Source organism: Salvelinus sp. IW2-2015, linkage group LG25, assembly GCF_002910315.2.
Source record: "Salvelinus sp. IW2-2015 linkage group LG25, ASM291031v2, whole genome shotgun sequence".
Lineage (NCBI taxonomy): Eukaryota > Metazoa > Chordata > Actinopteri > Salmoniformes > Salmonidae > Salvelinus > Salvelinus sp. IW2-2015.
Genome location: NC_036865.1, coordinates 11,323,866 through 11,341,510, shown reverse-complemented (window position 1 = coordinate 11,341,510; position 17,645 = coordinate 11,323,866). Strand labels below are relative to the sequence as shown.

General features: G+C 43.4%; 2 protein-coding genes across 4 annotated transcripts in view; one reads left to right on the top strand and one right to left on the bottom strand.

The window, feature by feature from the left end:
* LOC111951873 (PDZ domain-containing protein 8) overlaps positions 1-6,763 on the top strand; it is a 74,077-nt gene extending 67,314 nt beyond the window's left edge. For 2 of the 3 annotated variants that reach the window (XM_023970166.2, XM_070434905.1), the window contains 2 exons: positions 1,416-1,578; positions 1,743-6,763. In XM_023970166.2, coding sequence (XP_023825934.1) covers positions 1,416-1,578; positions 1,743-4,006 — 2,427 coding nt within the window. In that variant the 3' untranslated portion in view covers positions 4,007-6,763. The remainder of the gene's footprint in view (positions 1-1,415; positions 1,579-1,742) is intronic. The other variant, XR_011474070.1, reaches the window with a different exon arrangement.
* Positions 6,764-7,366: 603 nt separating this feature from the next.
* On the bottom strand, positions 7,367-17,525 carry LOC111951753 (synaptic vesicular amine transporter-like). Its single transcript, XM_023969951.2, has 6 exons — positions 17,448-17,525; positions 16,867-16,918; positions 16,298-16,361; positions 16,067-16,186; positions 15,494-15,627; positions 7,367-10,839 (listed from the first exon to the last, which is right to left on the bottom strand). Exons 1-6 carry the CDS (start codon positions 17,453-17,455, stop codon positions 10,741-10,743), a joined length of 477 nt encoding a protein of 158 aa, XP_023825719.1. The 5' UTR covers positions 17,456-17,525; the 3' UTR covers positions 7,367-10,740.
* Between the last annotated feature and the right edge of the window lie 120 nt (positions 17,526-17,645).

Sequence of the window (17,645 nt, the reverse complement as noted above, 5' to 3'; positions counted from 1 at the left end):
CAGGTAATAGGACTGACTGAACAACTGCTGTCCACACCATATTCCTGTCAGTTGCCACCAGTGTGACAAGGCCTACAGGCTATTTCTATGGTTCACACACTATTTGTTTTTTTTCTGTAGTACTGGAAGTCTTTTTAAACCAAGTGTGAACATAGTCAAGATAATCAGCAATACTGTATGATTACACAATCATTTGATTTCCAAATGTTTGTGCAACAGTAAAATATTTTTTGTCGTAAGAATATCTTTCTTTTTTTTCTTTTGATACCTGAAACATTTTTAATGGAAGTGGAGACCATTATGAGCTGTTCTTGCCTACCGTGTCACATTGTGATAGACCCACATGTAGCTTAGGTTCTGTACTGATCTCTTTATCTCCAAATTTCACCTGAAGGTTCTTTGAAATCATCCGTCAGCTTCAAATGAATCAACTACCCTCGGCTTGTCAGCTCGTATAGATCATCTGCTTCTTCATCCCCGCCCCTAACTCGATCAGTGCCCTCCTCGAGAATTAGAACAAATGACAGCTGGGAAATTACAGTCGTTTGTCTCCGTCTCTCTGGGTTCTCTGAGTCCCCTCTGTCTCCCAGACCACTTCCCCTCCTACCTATCCCATCTTCTTCCTCTCCTCCCTCAACCATCAATCTCTCATCACATTTGACCTCGCATTCAAGATCTGACAGACATCAACTTCCTCCACAATTCTATAGTTGTGTTGGTGTGTATGGCATTTTGATAGTTGGAATCGTCCCATGATGACATGGTATTATGAGAATCTGCATAGAAGAGGGGGGGACTCTACATTAGAAGCACTGCACTATAGCAGCACGTTGTCATGTTGCATTGGCCCAGGGAGATACAAAGCAGGATGCCCCGACATCACAACAGGTGCATGGTGGGATACGTGACTTGTGCTCAATGTGCTGTGACAGTGATTGAGGCATCTGGTAAACTCCAGGGGTGAAATTGGCCCGTAATTGCAGACCTTCCTTTCCCTCCGAATTAGCATGCAGTGTTTTACCGTCATCTAACCCGGAATGTGGAGGCAGACTTCTTGTTCTGAGACAGTCTTCTCTCTTTATATACCATTTAGTCCTCTGCTATAAATGGAGGCCCTCACAAGAAGCTGCGTGTTTACTTAATATCTAGAAAGGAACTTCTTCAATTAGGTCTAATATTGTTGTATATTTGTATGCTGTAAGGGTATGCTGCCGTTAACATTCTTCAATTTAACGGTTTTGTGATGGTTTAAGACAGAGTAGCCTAAAGGATAAGGCTTACTGCATTTTCTTCACTATTCTGAAATCGATAGCAAACTTAAAGTGATGCTAAGTTGAAAGTTCTAATGTATGTTCGTTTCTCTCTGTCGTGTGTGTGTGTGTGTGTGTGTGTGTGTGTGTGTGTGTGTGTTTCAGACGGAGGTGATCAAAGGACCCTTTGGCAATGTGGGTATGACGTTCAGGCACGTCCCTGCCTGTGAGGGTGACGCAGTTCATGTCAGCATCGAGACGGTCACTCCCAACTCTCCTGCTGCCCTGGCAGACCTGCAGAGGGGCGATCGACTCATCGCCATTGGAGGTAAGACCCTAAAGCCATGCAACCTAAGTAAACCTGACTAGCATGATCTGGCAACCCTGAGAATGTTTGAAATTACTTAAGATCAGTAGCATACAATAACACTGGAATGCATGTTGTTTTGGTATATAAATATGACTTTAACATGTTATTTTTCTTCCGGGCAGGTGTCAAAGTGACATCCTCTGTCCAAGTGCCCAAACTGCTGAAGCAGGCAGGGGACAGGGTGCTGGTCCTGTACGAGAGGCCTGTGCGTCACCAGAGTCCCACCGTGGGCCTGGGAGCCCTCCAGGAGGGGCTGGGCCAGCTAGAGGAGCCCAGCTTCATCCCTCCGCCGGGGGGCTATGAGGAGGACCCGGCCCCCATCACCACACTCGCCGACATAGCCGACAGCAAAGACATGGACTGTGAGTTTGAAGACTTGCCTGTGGACCCCAAGCCTAACCCCCTTAGCAGTAGCGCGGAGGCCAAGGAGGATTTCCTGTCCGTAAACCAAAGCCCCAAAAGGACTGTGACCAATCTGGCCTCAAAACCCCTCGGCAGCATATCGCCCATCCTCAACCGCAAAATGAACCTGGCAGGGCTTCAGTCGCCGGTCAGATCCCCACCCACACCAAAGCCCTCGCCACACAAGAGCAGTGAGCCAGGAGATGGGCCACAGCGCCCCACTGGCCCCCCTCCACCCCCACCCACTCGCCCGCCGGTGCCCCCTAGACCCCACATTAAATTAACGTCCGCCTCTTCTGAAACCCAAAGTCTGCTGGAGGGGAGTGAAGCTACCAACGGGGCTGAGAAAACTCCAGAAAAGACTCAAACACACTCCACAGGAAGCAATGGTGACAAAGGCAGTGCTGTGACGACTCCTGTGAAACAGCCCGAACCAAAACCAACAGTCAAATCACCCGAACCCTGTGAAGAGCCGCCAGCGCCCCCCTCCACTCCCAGCAAGCAGGACCTGGCCAAAGACAAGGTTTCTGAGAGCTCCATCAACACCCGAGACAGCATGGAGGATCACTCAATGTGGGAGTCCTCAGAGACCATGTTCCGCAACCGGACGGCTCACTGGGGCCATGCCTCTGCGGTGTTAGAGGTGGAAAGCAACCATAAGTACCTTAACGTGGCACTGTGGTGCAAAGACCCCTTCAAGCTGGGCAGCCTGCTGTGTCTGGGCCACGTCAGCCTGACACTGGAGCACATGGCCCTGGAGTGTCTGTCCACGTCCTCATCTGAGTACCAGAGCACCTTCAGGCTGGAAGCCCCAGAGCCCAGGGCCAGCGTCAGCCGCACCGCCCTGCGCAGCCTCAGCACCCACAAGGGCTTCAACGAGAAGCTGTGCTACGGAGACATCATCCTCAACTTCAGCTACCTGGCTGATGGAGAGTCCGAGACGTGCGGTGGGCTGGCGGAGCGGGAGAAGAAGGCCAGCATGCCGGACGAAGAGCTGAGGGAGAGGGAGAGGGAGCAGCCTTCCTCTATTCCCAGTGATGACCTGGCCTACAGCACCATGCAGCTGGTGGAGGTGCGCCACAACTTCCAGGACACCCAGTTCCAGAACCCCACCTGGTGCGAGTACTGCAAGAAGAAGGTGTGGACCAAGGCTGCCTCCCAGTGCATGATCTGTTCCTACGTCTGCCACAAGAAGTGCCAGGAGAAGTGCCTGGCCGAGCACCCTCTCTGCGTGGCCGCCACAGACCGACGCAGTGCCGACCCGGAGGCTAAGTCCACCATCAACCGCGCCACCACAGGCCTCAGCCGCCACATCATCAACACCGGCTCCCGTCTGCTCAACCTGCGCCAGGTGCCCAAGAGCCGGCTGGCAGAGCAAGCGGCTGATGTTGTGCCCGACGTGGTGCACACCCCCGACATCTCAGACAACGAGAGCAGCGATACAGAAACCTACGCTGGGGCTAGCCCCTCCAAGCATGCAGCCGGCAGCACCACCAAGCTGGTAAGGAGGGAGGGAGGACTTGATGACAGTGTATTCATCGCGGTGAAGGAGATCGGCCGGGACCTGTACCGGGGCCTTCCCACCGACGAGCGCTCGCAGAAACTGGAGCTGATGCTGGACAAGCTGCAGCAGGAGATTGACCAGGAGCTGGAGCACAACAACGCCCTGATGCAGGAGGAGAGGGAGACTGGGGACGCCCGGAGGAAGGCTCTGATCACGGCCGCCCTGACCAAGTCTGGGGAGAGGCTCCAGGCTCTCACCCTGCTCATGATCCACTACCGGGCAGGCATCGAGGATCTGGAGTCTGTGGATAGTGCCGGCACCTCCCCCTCGGAGCCGCATGGCCTCCAGGCCAAGGGCGGGGCCTTGGAGGAGGCAATACTGGGGACAGAGGTTTATGACAGTGACATATGCAGCCCAATGGAGGCTCAGCTGCTGGATGACATCACAGAGGAGCAGATTTGTGTGGAGGCGCTCCACTAGAGAGGACGAGGCATGGGCTTGAGACTTACAACAAAATTATTGGAATCCTTTTCTTTGGGGGTGGTGGGGTTTAGGTTACCTTCTGAAGATTAGCTGAAGTGGTCTGGTGAGGGTGCAATTGTTGATTTGTAAACCAATCAGTCATGCGATTCATTCTTGTTTTTTGTCCTAGTTTTCCAAAAGTCATACTTTTAAAGGGAAGCTGGAAAGCTAGATTGTGATCTGCTTCAATTGGCATTAAGAACCGTCTTCCAAGTCAATATGTAAGTGCTTGGATTCAATAAAAGTTGAAAACATACTGTACATTACTATTTCGTACTATTTTAGCTTTTGTTGACGTTAATTCATTTGTTTTCCTTACAAGGCACCTTGAAACAAAACATATTTTCCTATTGCTTGAAAATATGAGCTTAAATGTTTGTGTTCAATGTTTTAAATAGAACTGTTCGGTATTTTATCACTGCAAGTTACAGCAACCGCTTTTCAAATTTGGCATAAGATTACAATCAAAATGTGGTCACCATAGCAGGAGCTATGCAAATTGCAAATGGTTCTGTTTTTATCTAAATTGTCTTTGGGCAAGGAAATAAATATTAGTGTAAAATATATATATATATATATATATACATACATACTCACTCACTCACTCACTCAACCATATGGAAATGTGTTTTGTTTCAGATTATGTACTTTTCATGTCACTCATATCTTCTGTTTGAGTACTTTTAATTAATGCATAATCAAGTTTTTGAGGTCACCCATGACTTTTCTCTTCTTTTTTAGTTTTTGGAGGTTCTGGAACTACAAGCTCATGTGATAATTCAATGAAATGGGCAATAATGTGGGGAAGATAGTGGTCTATCCCTGTCATCCTCGGTTTAGTATATGTCACCGAGGCCAAACATGTTTGACTATGTATATGACCCATTGTTTAACCAGCATATTAACTGTACATGTTATTTCTTTTTGGAACTTTTTTTCTGGGGGGAGGGATATAGTGATGTAATAGTTGTTTCTAATTTAGAAAATTAAGTTATTTGATTAAGCACCTGTTTTGTTGTCTCGCCCCCCCATCCGAATTGTTTACTTGGATTGTTTATATGGATATAATAACCCTGAACTAAAACTCAACTCAAATATGGTGGTGGTGGTTTTATCCGATCATGTTACTTGAGACGATATGCTTGCTGTTCAAATTCTTATTGATAGATGCAAAGTATTTATGTATTTATGGCAGAAAATAATTTTATTTGGTTAATTTCGTTCTGAGTGTTGTTGTGTAAGATACAGGAACACGTGGATTTCTTTTTGTTTTGTTGTATGTTTATCTGTCTTTGTGGTTTGGTGACGGGTGTCGGGTCTGATTTTGATAAATGCTCAGAGCAGTTAGGCTGTGATTGTGTAAAGTTCTTGGCCTTTGAAAGTTGTTCTCAATTATGGACGAATGTATGTCCATTTCTATGTATATACAGTCCAGCACAAACCCTCTACAGAAATGCAACCACTGTTGTACCCCAATACAGTGATGTCATCATGACAGGCCACAAACAAACTCCATACAAACCTATTACAATTGTTGTAAGGCACAGAAGGAAAAGCGCTGGTTTTAGGATAAGGAAAGCGTAATTCTCTTAAGGGACCCAAAGCCTCTGGATAGGATCACTACGAGGATCACTAAGGGTGTGTCCGAATACCCATAGCTATACTCCTAAATAGTAGGCTGTTTGAGTATGTGAAAAAATACCGTTTTATAGTAGGTGAAATGTTGAAAATCTAGTATACTTTAAATCCCCGGATATCATACTCATTTCAGCTTTTTTATCTAGTAGAATTCGCTGCACACTAATTGAGGAAGATAATTGTCTTTTCACACCCACGTTAGTTCGAGAACAACTGATAATCAGAATAAGGGGCACACTCTACAAAAATGATTAAATGGCGGGGAACAAGCGCGAATGCGCATTCGATGACGCCTTCTCAGTATGGATGAGTAGTATGTTGATATTTGTTGCTGACTGCATACATTTGTACTCAACAGTATGTAGTACGAGTAGTACACAGTATGCAGTTTAAGTAGTAGGCAAGCCAGATTTCAACACAGCCTATGACTTCTATTCTATTCTTACCAGGCTCATTGAAATCACAGTGCGTTTCTGTGGCTGTGCTGCCATTGCTTCAGCATAGGACCAGAGATGGTGAAGTGGCCCTTTGGGTCAGACAGGAGATGGGTGAAGGGGAAAGAAAGCTAAACTAAATTCTGTGCAATAGACGTGATGCTCTTGTAGAAGCTGGCTTGGCTGCTACCTGTTGATCTCTCTTCAATTGTTGTATATTCAGATTGTCGTGCAATATTTTTGTAGGAAATGAAGACAAAAGTGATAATCAGGAAAGGATTCTTCAGTTTTCTATTTCTCGTTGTTTCTCTCCATAGAAAGCCGTATCTGACCGTTAGGTAACTTGGGACCCCTGGGCTGGAATTGAGCTAAACAAGAGCTAAACAAGAGTAAACAAAAACACATTTTGGGCTGTCATGCTACTTCTGCTACTGCTGCTGTTGTAACTCTGTACTCTCTAAACCCATTCCTACGCTCCTGATCTGTCTCTCCATACGATTCACAGTATACTAACATAGTGTCATGGCTTTCTGCTGTTGAATTTTTTTTTTGTAAGAGGGATGTTGTACACGGTTCTAGAGATGGATCATGTGATGAAGCGCTATTGTACATGGCCTCAATAAAAAAGCTCACCTGAAGTCCATTTGAGTTCCTGTGTGTTCCTACTCTAAATACTCTTTGAATTAAGCAATACTGAACTCATTCTGAAGGTACTGTAAGACTTGAAGGTATTTTCTCAGTCAGTTTAACATTACGTTGGTCTAATGGCCTTTCTCTCACACTGGCCTGTTCTGTAGACACAGGGAAAGATAACACAAGACCGATGGCTGTCTTTTAACTGTTAAGGTTCCTTGGTTGAATGGGAAATCATTGTTTATATTTGACAGTTCCTTGGTTGAATGGGAAATCATTGTTTATATTTGACAGTTCCTTGGTGAAATGGGAAATCATTGTTTGAGCATCTGGTAAGTAATTGGAGCCCAGTGGTGAGATGGACATGATGATTAGTATGTGTTGTCTCAAAGATGGGGAACTGGTGTCACCACCTCTATCCTCATAGTCTGCTCCCCCAACATCCTCATGTCTCCCACTACTGCTTCAAAGACATCAAGAATAGGTGTCATTTCTCCTCAGTCAACAATTAATCATACTAAAAAAAACATGTATCAAACTTCGGTTGGTTGAATGTACTGCTTAAAAAAAAAAAATGGACATTCAATGTTAACATATTCCATCCAAACACTTTTTCAGAGTATACCACATTTATTTTTGTTTCCCATCCCCACTGAGTATCAACATATATTACACAATCAGCACACTTTACAAGTAAACAACCAGTCCAGATTATAAAATGTCAACATTAGTTTTTTTGTACCAGTTAGTAAGTATTTGATATACACACAAACCAATGACATACATGTCAGAAGGCACACACACCAACATGAGCACACACACACACATTTTGTGCATGTGTGCAATACATTTCGCATCTAAACAAATGACAAAAAATATATATTAATCTCCACAATATATAATCAATTATGTAATCTACATGACCCGACAATGTATTGCAAAATAACGACAACCTCTCAGAATAGTAGCCATCTTGACATAAGAATATTTTCATTAAGGGTGTGGTGAATTTAAATATACATTTGAGAAAATAATGCAACTAATATTGAAGTTATCAGGTAATTATCTCTGTCAACTCCACCACAGACAATTTTGCTTATATCATTAATATACAATGAAACTCATTTGAGTGTCCATTCAAACAGACCTGCAATCCAGCAAACCCAGAGTTCGGCAAATAACAGTCCATATACTTCAAAATGCAATCTTATTTGACATTTTGAATATGGGCCATGGTGCTTTTCTGTGGCAAGGGCATTAAAGTATTTTCAAAGATTTTTACAGATTTCCAGGATATCTAGATGTCAGATTTGCTTGAAGAACGAAATAATGGTTTGTAATAAATGCACTTTACCAAACAATTACATATATATTTGACAGTTATTAGCCGTGCTTTGTATGCCTGGCTTTTTCTGTTAGATCACTGTGATTTTGACAAAAAGCAGAATAGTGGATGAGTCCATTTTCATTTTCTGCTTCAAGACAAATAGGAGAGGAGAGGGGGTGGGGTAAAGGGGAGGGCCCCTTCATGGCCCTGTGTTGTGGATTAATACTGGTGACTGACTGCACACACAATTCATTAATGATATGTGCAGGCCAGGGCCCAGTCAGCCAATCAAATCCTCAGACTTATGTGTGTATGTATACTGAGTATACAAAACATTAAGAACACCTGCTCTTTCTGTGACAGACTGACCAGATGAATCTAGGTGAAAGTTATGATCCCTTATTGATGACCCTTGTTAAATCCACTTCAATCAGTTTATATGAAGGGGAGGAGACAGGTTAAATAAGGATTCTTTTTAAAATCCTTGAGACATTGATTGTGTAAGTGTACCATTCAGAGGGTGAATGGGCAAGACAAAAGATTTAAGTGCCTTTGAACGGGGTATGGTAGTAGGTGCCAGGCGCACTGGTTTGTGTCAAGAACTGCAACACTGCTGGGTTTTTCACGCTCAACAGTTTCCATTGTGTATCAAGAATGGTCCACCACCCAAAGGACATCCAGCCAACTTGACACAACTGTGGGAAGTATTGGAGTCAACATGGGCCAGGATCCCTGTGGAAAACTTGACACCTTGTAGAGTCCATTCCCCAACAAAATTGAGGCTATTCTGAGGGCAAAAGGGGGGGAGGTGCAACTCAATATTATGAAGGTGTTCCTAATGTTTGGTATACTCAGTGTATGTGCATGCACTGCTGGACAATAAACTCTTATTTCATTTTGGAAACAATGTATGCTGTGCTTTCTGTATTGTGTGTTAAACAGCTAGAAAAAGGGTCTACTTTTTGTGACCTGGAAGTGATCAATAAATTCACAAATAATAAAGTTAATGCTCTCAAGGGATTAGCTTAACTAAGATTAAAATTGGTAAAGATCGGGACCTAAAATTGAACCTTAGTGCTTGAAAATACATTGAGTTTCTACTTATTTTAGGGATTAACACTACTGGGAAAGTGTACTTAAAACACAATAATAATCAGTGCATTTATCTTTGATAAAACTTTGAGAGTGTTTTCTTACTAACAGACAACATGACAAAACAGACTGATCACCTCAATATTCTCTCTCTGCTAAACCAACATTAACATACTAGAACTGTCCTTGGAGTTAAATGGTGTGGATATCTAGACTCTGATAAAGTGCTTATGGAATTTCTCCTCTCCTTAAGGTGATGTTTAATCAGAGACAACTAAGTAATGCTGTGTCTGTATATGTTTACTTTTCACCACCGTATATTTTATGGCTTGTAATATCAATAGGGAAAGTTAAAAAAATCTTAGTTGCACATCATCTACCTAAACATTGTATTGACACAAACACACTAAGAAAAGCCTATAAGATATGTTTCCAATTGTCTGTAAATGGAGCTGAGGGTAAACAGAAAGATACAATTCTATTATCTGTATTCAAAAATCACTCAGATATAAGTCTTACTTTTCCACACATTCAAATGGCTTTCCAAAATGTACAAATAAAAAAAGCAAAATATGTTTTCTATGAGCTGAGGTATTATTTACCGTGAAAATGTGTTTCATTAACCATTTTTTTTAGGTGGAAGGTGAAACTGAGGATGATATTGGAGTGATGCTGTGTTTTTTATGTGGTATACCATGCAAATAGCCATAAGCAGTCAACCCAGGACAGCACTGGATTCTGGGGATATAACTTTCTATGACTTCAAAGGTTTCACTTCAGGTATTTCCTCAATTCGAATGTCAACGTAAAAACATGTTTGTAGAATCAATGAAAAAAAGGCCAATTTCAAGGTCAAATGTAACCCATACATTGTGATTTGCCTTGTCCAAAGAAGTTAACAAATTCTCATTCCAAATGTATTGAGTAACTTGTATAGACTATGTAATACTTTATATCTAAATAATTTACCATCTCATCATAATACAATTATAATCAACAAATAGAATGACAAACACTAAAGCAGTGTTCTCATAGTGCCTTGTTCGAGATGTTGAATCTGATCCAACGTCAGTTTCTACACAGATAGAAGTAACTCTCTAAGTACAATTTTTTTTCCATATTTCTGTATTAGATATGTTGGTGAAGACTGTTAATGGCCAAAAGGTGAATTATTAAGACAAGTTTGTACTCCTTGCTAACCTACAGTACACAATTTGGTGATCTATAAGATCACCCTCGGCTGAACTATCCAGTAAATATGACTCACAATGTTCTACTATTACGGCCTATGAAAACGCTGTTTTGACAAGTGTTCCACTTCCGTTGGATAAGGCTGTTGGCTAAAAATAAACACAAGCAACGTGCTTGTGACCACAGGGGGATAAGAACAACTTTGGTTTGCTCCAGTCGTACGATCACAATGACATAGAACAATGAAGACCGACCGCACTTGGGACATTCACATCAAAACAGCTTAGCTGTTTTTTTTTTGTATTTTCAATTTTTATCTGTTTTTGTACAACAAAATAGATCCTCTGGAAGGTAACATACCTGTCTGGTGTCCATTACTACTCATCATACTCTGTCTCCATCTCTTCGTACTCTGTGTTCCCTTGTGTTGAGTATGAGCGGGTCTTCATTGCGCAGTTGGAGTCCATCAAGATGGCCTGAGAAGAAAACAATTGTCTAGAGTCAGAGTACAACCCAAAAAATGGACCATAAATGGAAAAAGAGAATAAAATGGTCACCAATCATTTGTTATCAAGGATAGAAGTATCAGAGGCGAAAGATGTCTCGTTTGAAAACAAAGAGCTTTGTACTGTGGTTGCATCGTATACAGTCATGTAGCTTTGATGGAAGACAACTACCTAGGCCAATTTATTAGTCTGCCTCGAGAGGCATAATTCTTTGAACTTTTGTCACAATATCTAGTTACAGAGACACCCATGTGCAGTTTATAAAAGCTTTTCAAACTATGTAGATTCACCACCACCATCTACCCCCAAAATGTGCAACCAAAGGGGAAACTACCCCGAGTGTACAAAACATTAAGAACATCTTCCTAATATTGATTTGCACCACCCCCTTCTGCCCTCAGAACAGCCTCAATTCGTCGGGCCAAGGTGTTGAAAGAGTTCCACAGGGATGCTGGCCCATGTTGACTCCAGTGCTTCCCACAGTTGTGTCAAGCTGGCTGGATGTCCTTTGGGTGGTGGACTATCCTTGATACACACAGGAAACTGTTGAGTGTGAAAAACACAATCCATATCTCAATTGTCTCAAAAATCCTTCTTTAACCTTTCCCCTCCCCTTCATCTACACTGCCTGAAGTGGATTTAACAGGTGACATCAATAAGGGATCATAGCTTTCACCTGGTCACTCTATGTCATGGAAAGAGTAGGTGTTCATAATGTTTTGTAGACTCAGTGTATATTGTTCAAACACTCTAACCAAGCTCAATACCCTGCTATCTGTTCATGTATGTGGTGTTTCTAAGACAGCAAACTGTAAACATACACACAATCTATCCCTCCACCATGTCCACAATCTATCCACCTATCCCTCCATCATGTCCACAATCTATCCACTTATCCCTCCACCATGTCCACAATCTATCCACCTATCCCTCCACCATGTGTACAATCTATCCACCTATCCCTCCACCATGTGTACAATCTATCCACATATCCTGCACCATGTCCACAATCTATCCACCTATCCCTCCACACATGTGTACAATCTATCCACCTATCCCTCCACCATGTCCACAATCTATCCACCTATCCTCCACACAGTGCCAAATAGGCTATCCTCTTCTACCTGCCCATACATACTGTAGTCTTACTACATACTCTAAAACGGGGTCTCCAACCTTTTCTAGCATGAGAGCTACTTTAGAAAAATCAAACATAGAGAGCTAGTAATGTATTTCTATTTTCCTCTCTTCTCCTGTCCCCGCAATCTTCCCGGGGTCCTATAAGAGAATGTAGTGCACTATGTTTTATGTCAATATCCTGGTAAAATAATGGTTATAAACAACTCTAAGGGGGCCCTTTAAAATTTGTGATTTTTTAAAATATTTTCCCAAATAATTTTTTCTCAGTAAAAATTTTCCTGGTTTTCCATTTTTTTTTTTTTTTTTCACATTCAAAATTACAATTGTTCCTGGAGAAACAATAAAATTGGATGTTCTGAGTCCATGTCAATGCTTATCACATCAGTAGACATTTTTTTTTTGGGGGGGGGGGGGGGGAGTACTGGAAGAAAACTAGTAAATTTGGTTTTTGTCATTCCCCTTTCATTGCGCATCTGGCCTTTTAAAACCCCAGCGTCCATCCGTAAATCTAATTTGCATAATCAAATAATCCCCATAAAATTCCATCCGTTCTAAACTAGAGATATCTGAGTTTTGGCATTGGATGCGTCTCAGTCTACTCCATCAGCCTATGTAACACTTCTGCATCTGCAGAGAAAGGTGACAGAGCTAGAGCGGTGTTTGTCATATCATGAGACATCACAAAATCCTTTGTAGCGTTTTGCTCTACTACCCCCACAAGCATCTCGGGACTCGTCTGAAGTCGTTACAGCCGATCTGCCAGTTTCTGTCTGTAGCGTCCGAACACTTTGGGCTAGACACTAATAATACCCCTCTGCGTAAAGGTGAGACTCTTACAAACACGTACATGTTTTGCTCTAGGACACCCACAGGCCTCACAAGACTCGTCTGAAGGTCGCCCGGGACCAGTCGTAAAAATGTATGGAAGAAACCTGCTCATCGAACATCTCCTTCCAATATTATGGACATTAATATGGAGTTGGTCCTCCCTTTGCTGCTATAACAGCTTCCACTCTTCTGGGAAGGCTTTCCACTTGATGTTGGAACATTGCTGCGGGGACTTGCTTCCATTCAGCCACAAGAGCGTTAGTGAGGTCGGGCACTGATGTTGGGCGATTAGGCCTGGCTCGCAGTCAGCGACCCAATTCATTCCAAATGTGTTCGATGGGGTTGAGGTCAGGGCTCTGTGCAGGCCAGTCGTGTTTTTACACACCGATCTCGACAAACCATTTGTGTATGGACCTCGCTTTGTGCACGAGGGCATTGTCATGCTGAAACAGGAAAGGGCCTTCCCCAAACTGTTGCCACAAAGTTGGCAGCACAGCACTGTGATGCTGTACCACTAAGATTTTCCTTCACTGAACTAAGTGTACTAGCCCGAACCATGAAAAACTGTCCCAGACCATTTTTCCACCAAACGTTACTGGTATCTGCCAAACCCAGATTTGTCTGTCAGATGTTGAAGCGTGATTCATCACTCCAGAGAACGCGTATCCACTGTTCCAGAGTCCAATTGCGGCGAGCTTTACACCCCTCCAGCTGACGCTTGGCATTGTGCATGGTGATCTTAGGCTTGTGTGCGGCTGCTTGGCCATGGAAACCCATTTCATGAAGCTCCCGATGAACAGTTCTTGTGCTGACGTTGCTTCAAGAGGCAGTTTGGAACTCTGTACTAAGTGTTGCAACTGAGGACAGACGATTTTTACGTGCTACGCGCTTCAGCACTCGGTGGTCTTGTTCTGTGAGCTGTTCTGTGAGCTTGTGTGGCCTACCACTTCACGGCTGAGCTGTTGCTCCTAGACGTTTCCACTTCACAATAACAGCACTTACAGTTGTCTGAGGCAGCTCTTGCAGGGCAGAAACTTGACGAACTGACTTGTTGGAAAAGTGGCACGTTGAAAGTCACTGAGCTCTTCAGTACTGGCCATTCTACTGCCAATGTGTGTCTATGGAGATAGCATGGCTTATTGCATGGCTGCTGTGTGCTCATTTTTAAACACCTGTCAGCAACAGGTGTGGCTGAAATAGCTGAATTCACTAATTTGAAGGTGTGTCCACATACTTTTGGCCTTGTAGTGTATATGGAGTCTGTAGGTGACAAAAATAAGGGGTTAAATGTTTTTTTTATTTTTATATCCTGATCTTTTTTTATATCTGTCAGATATAGGATAGACTCTTCATGTCGTTCCATGTAGATCAAACCTCAGGCTGTAGTGACGCTGCCACACTGTGATGCAGTGCCTTAGACCACTGCGCCACTCGGGAGGCCTCTGTGAGGAATGTTCTGTCTAATGTGCCGGTCTAGAGATGGTTCTGTACTGCTGCTGCCGACTTCATGGCAAAGTTTGCAAATAACAAATAATATATACAAATTATATACTTACTCATGATTGACTTCTGCCAGGTAAGCCTACTTTGCATTTAATTCAGAAGGTTTTCTGTCCACCCACAATTGGGTTATCACATCAACTGGCTACACACAGAGGAGTGATAGACAAACGCGCGCACCCCACAGACAGACAGGGGCAATATTGCTGGAAATTAATTGGCAGATAATGTGTTAGGCTTGGCCTTTTAAGCCATAGTGGCTAACCAGGTGTGGGATGATGTCAATGTTGTGTTGATTAGATAGTCGCTGGGAGATACTTGTGAGGTTTGTTTATGACAGTTTGTGGTGGAACACGTGAAAATTGCATGTACTTTCAGAATTGTTTGCTGAGCTACTGGTAGCTGGGCTGTGAGCTACTCGTAGGTGGGCTGTGAGCTACTGGTAGCTGGGCTGTGAGCTACTGGTAGCTGGGCTGTGAGCTACTCGTAGGTGGGCTGTGAGCTACTGGTAGCTGGGCTGTGAGCTACTGGTAGCTGGGCTGTGAGTCTACTCGGGTAGGTGGGCTGTGAGCTACTGGTAGCTGGGCTGTGAGCTACTCATAGGTGGGCTGTGAGCTACTCATAGGTGGGCTGTGAGCTACTCATAGGTGGGCTGTGAGCTACTGGTAGCTGGGCTTTGAGCTACTCATAGGTGGGCTGTGAGCTACTGGTAGCTCGCCATCGACCTGCTGGAGACCCCCGCTCTAAACCAATTCAGTCTGGAGAAACAAAAGCAGGTGGAAGCTGGGGTGGGGGTGGCCAACAGCAGTAGAATGCATTACACACCAATGGTGAGACTTCAACAGGCCAACTTAAATAGACAGCCAAATCTAAGAAGGCATGTGTCTCTTGATCAAAACTCTGTCTCGAGTTCCTCTCTCTCTGCTTCTCCTGGTAGTATTGCCTGTAAAAGACGGCAGTAGTTTGAGCCTGTGGGTATGGTAGTTCTCTCTGCATCAGACGCAGCTTTACAAGTAATTCACATTCAAATGCATACCTCTGCTGATGTGTGTGTAGTAGGTTTGCGTGTGTGTGTGCGTGCTTATGTGTGTGCATGTGTGTCTTTGTGTACATGTGTGTGCGCCTGTGCGTGTGTACGAGGTGTTCAGTATCTCACCATTTTCTCTTCCCTCCCAGGAGGACTCCTGAGGAAGTAGCAGAGGGGAGCGAAGAGGATGTCCACGATGCCGATGATGGTCATGAGCCAGGAGAACCCAATGCTCTTCGCTATGGCACCCCCAGCGGACGGACCTTCATCAGCAAAGGAAGGCTAATGAGCTTATAGAGGAGTTGAATATAGAGGCCTTTTTCCCCCCATTTTGACATATCATGATTACTATCCCCATGACGGCAAATTTGTGAACTCTTACTATGCCACACCTTAAAAACATACATAAGAACGCACGGTACCAAATCAGAGAATATAAACATATGGACTACAACACTTGGCAGTTTAAAATCATTACTCTAAATACTGTATGTGTACTTAAGTGGGTCCTGTGGGTGGGATGGGGAGGGGGTTGGGGGGGATAAATGTGTATTTGAGTAATGTCTTTTGGTTTGTGCTTTTTTTGTTTGTCTTGTCAACCCCAAAATTAAAACCTGATCACAAAAAAATGTAATAATGTGTGATAGAAATGTTTAAAAGACTATGCTACTTGACTGGGTTATTTTCAAGCATCTGAGTTACCTAAAGCAAAGCCCATGCAGAATGCCACATCAGCAATGGCGTACACAGTGCCATAGACTGACACATGTCTCAGGTCCACTAAATAGCCCATGATTGGCATCATAGAGGAATCCACCATGCCTGACAAGAGACAAGACATTGAGAATACAGTAGTATCTGTTACAAACCAGTTGCTAATTTCATAATTTCATAATAACCAGATGCTAATTTCATAAAAACAAATTGACTTACCAATTGCAAAACCAACACCGAAATTCGGAAGTATTAGTCCATAGATGTCCTTAGCAAAAGGAACCTATGACACAGGACATAGTCAAGGTAAAGAGTGGAACAGGGGTTTTATTGATCAAATGTTTACAGTGTTATCCAGAATACCATTCTTTATGTGGGACTCGAAGATATTTGTTCTCCCACACACAAACACAACTGCATAAGGCACTACAATGAAAATGGAATTGTCTGTTTCCAGAGAATTAGCTGTTTGCTGGTTGACTTCTGAGCGAACTCCCCTTCCCTAGACTCAGAATGTGATTTGGAGACTAATGAGATATAGTAGGACATTAAGACAATGGGACTGTTCCAATATTTTGAAAATGTATCATTACTTCCCCCTTTCTTCTATGTAATTCCTGATCTGACATGACTGGGTTGGTAAAACCCTAGCTTCACCTATACCCATTGTATTGCACAAACAATCTTTAGATGGACACCCTAATACTGACGATGCCATGCCAAACAGGTAAGCACTGTGTTGAGCTGGATGCTAAATTCTAGCTGAGGAAGATGTGTCTAGCACTCACACAGAGGATGCTAACCCCCACGAGGACCATCCCGATGAGAGAGCACAGCCATCTGGGAAAGGAAGAAAGAGCAGTTCAGCGTCTGCCAATGACAACAGTCAACGTCCCTCTCCGCTCCCTCCACCGTTGTATTGTACCGCAAGGCCACACAATCTGATTTCTTAGAATATTAAACTTAAAATAAACGAATAGAGGAAGTAAATGGATCACAATCTGTTTTCTTTGAGTCAGGATTAGGACATTTTAAGAAACAAATAGGAGTTGCTTATTTCAACTTTCTAAAATAATACTGCTATGGCTACAGGCAACATTTGAGTCCTGAAATACATTTATTTTCATAAAGTGTGAGTTCAAATTAAAATGATTCATATGTGACAGATCACACACTTGATCAACTGCGGAAAACAAACAAACATTAGCCAAGAGGTCATAAACTCATTGTCACACTGAGACTTCAATAAACAGCAAATACCCAACCTGCCAGAGAAATCTCATTCAGAGTTGCTCAATAGTACAGGAAACAGATACCAACGCGGGAGAAGATAAGGAGACGGAAAAACTGGAGTAATTTCCCTCCCTACCTCCCCATCTTGTGTGCGAGGACGCCAAAGATGTTAGTTCCAATAAGGTAAGAGATGCTGGCTGGCACGAAGGCAATGCCTAGCAGAGAGAGAGAGGGAAAGAGAGAGAGAGAGGGAACGAGAGAGAAAGAGAGAGCAAGATTGAGAGAGAGAGAGACAGAGAGAGAGGGAGAGGGAGAGGGAGAGGGAGAGGGAGAG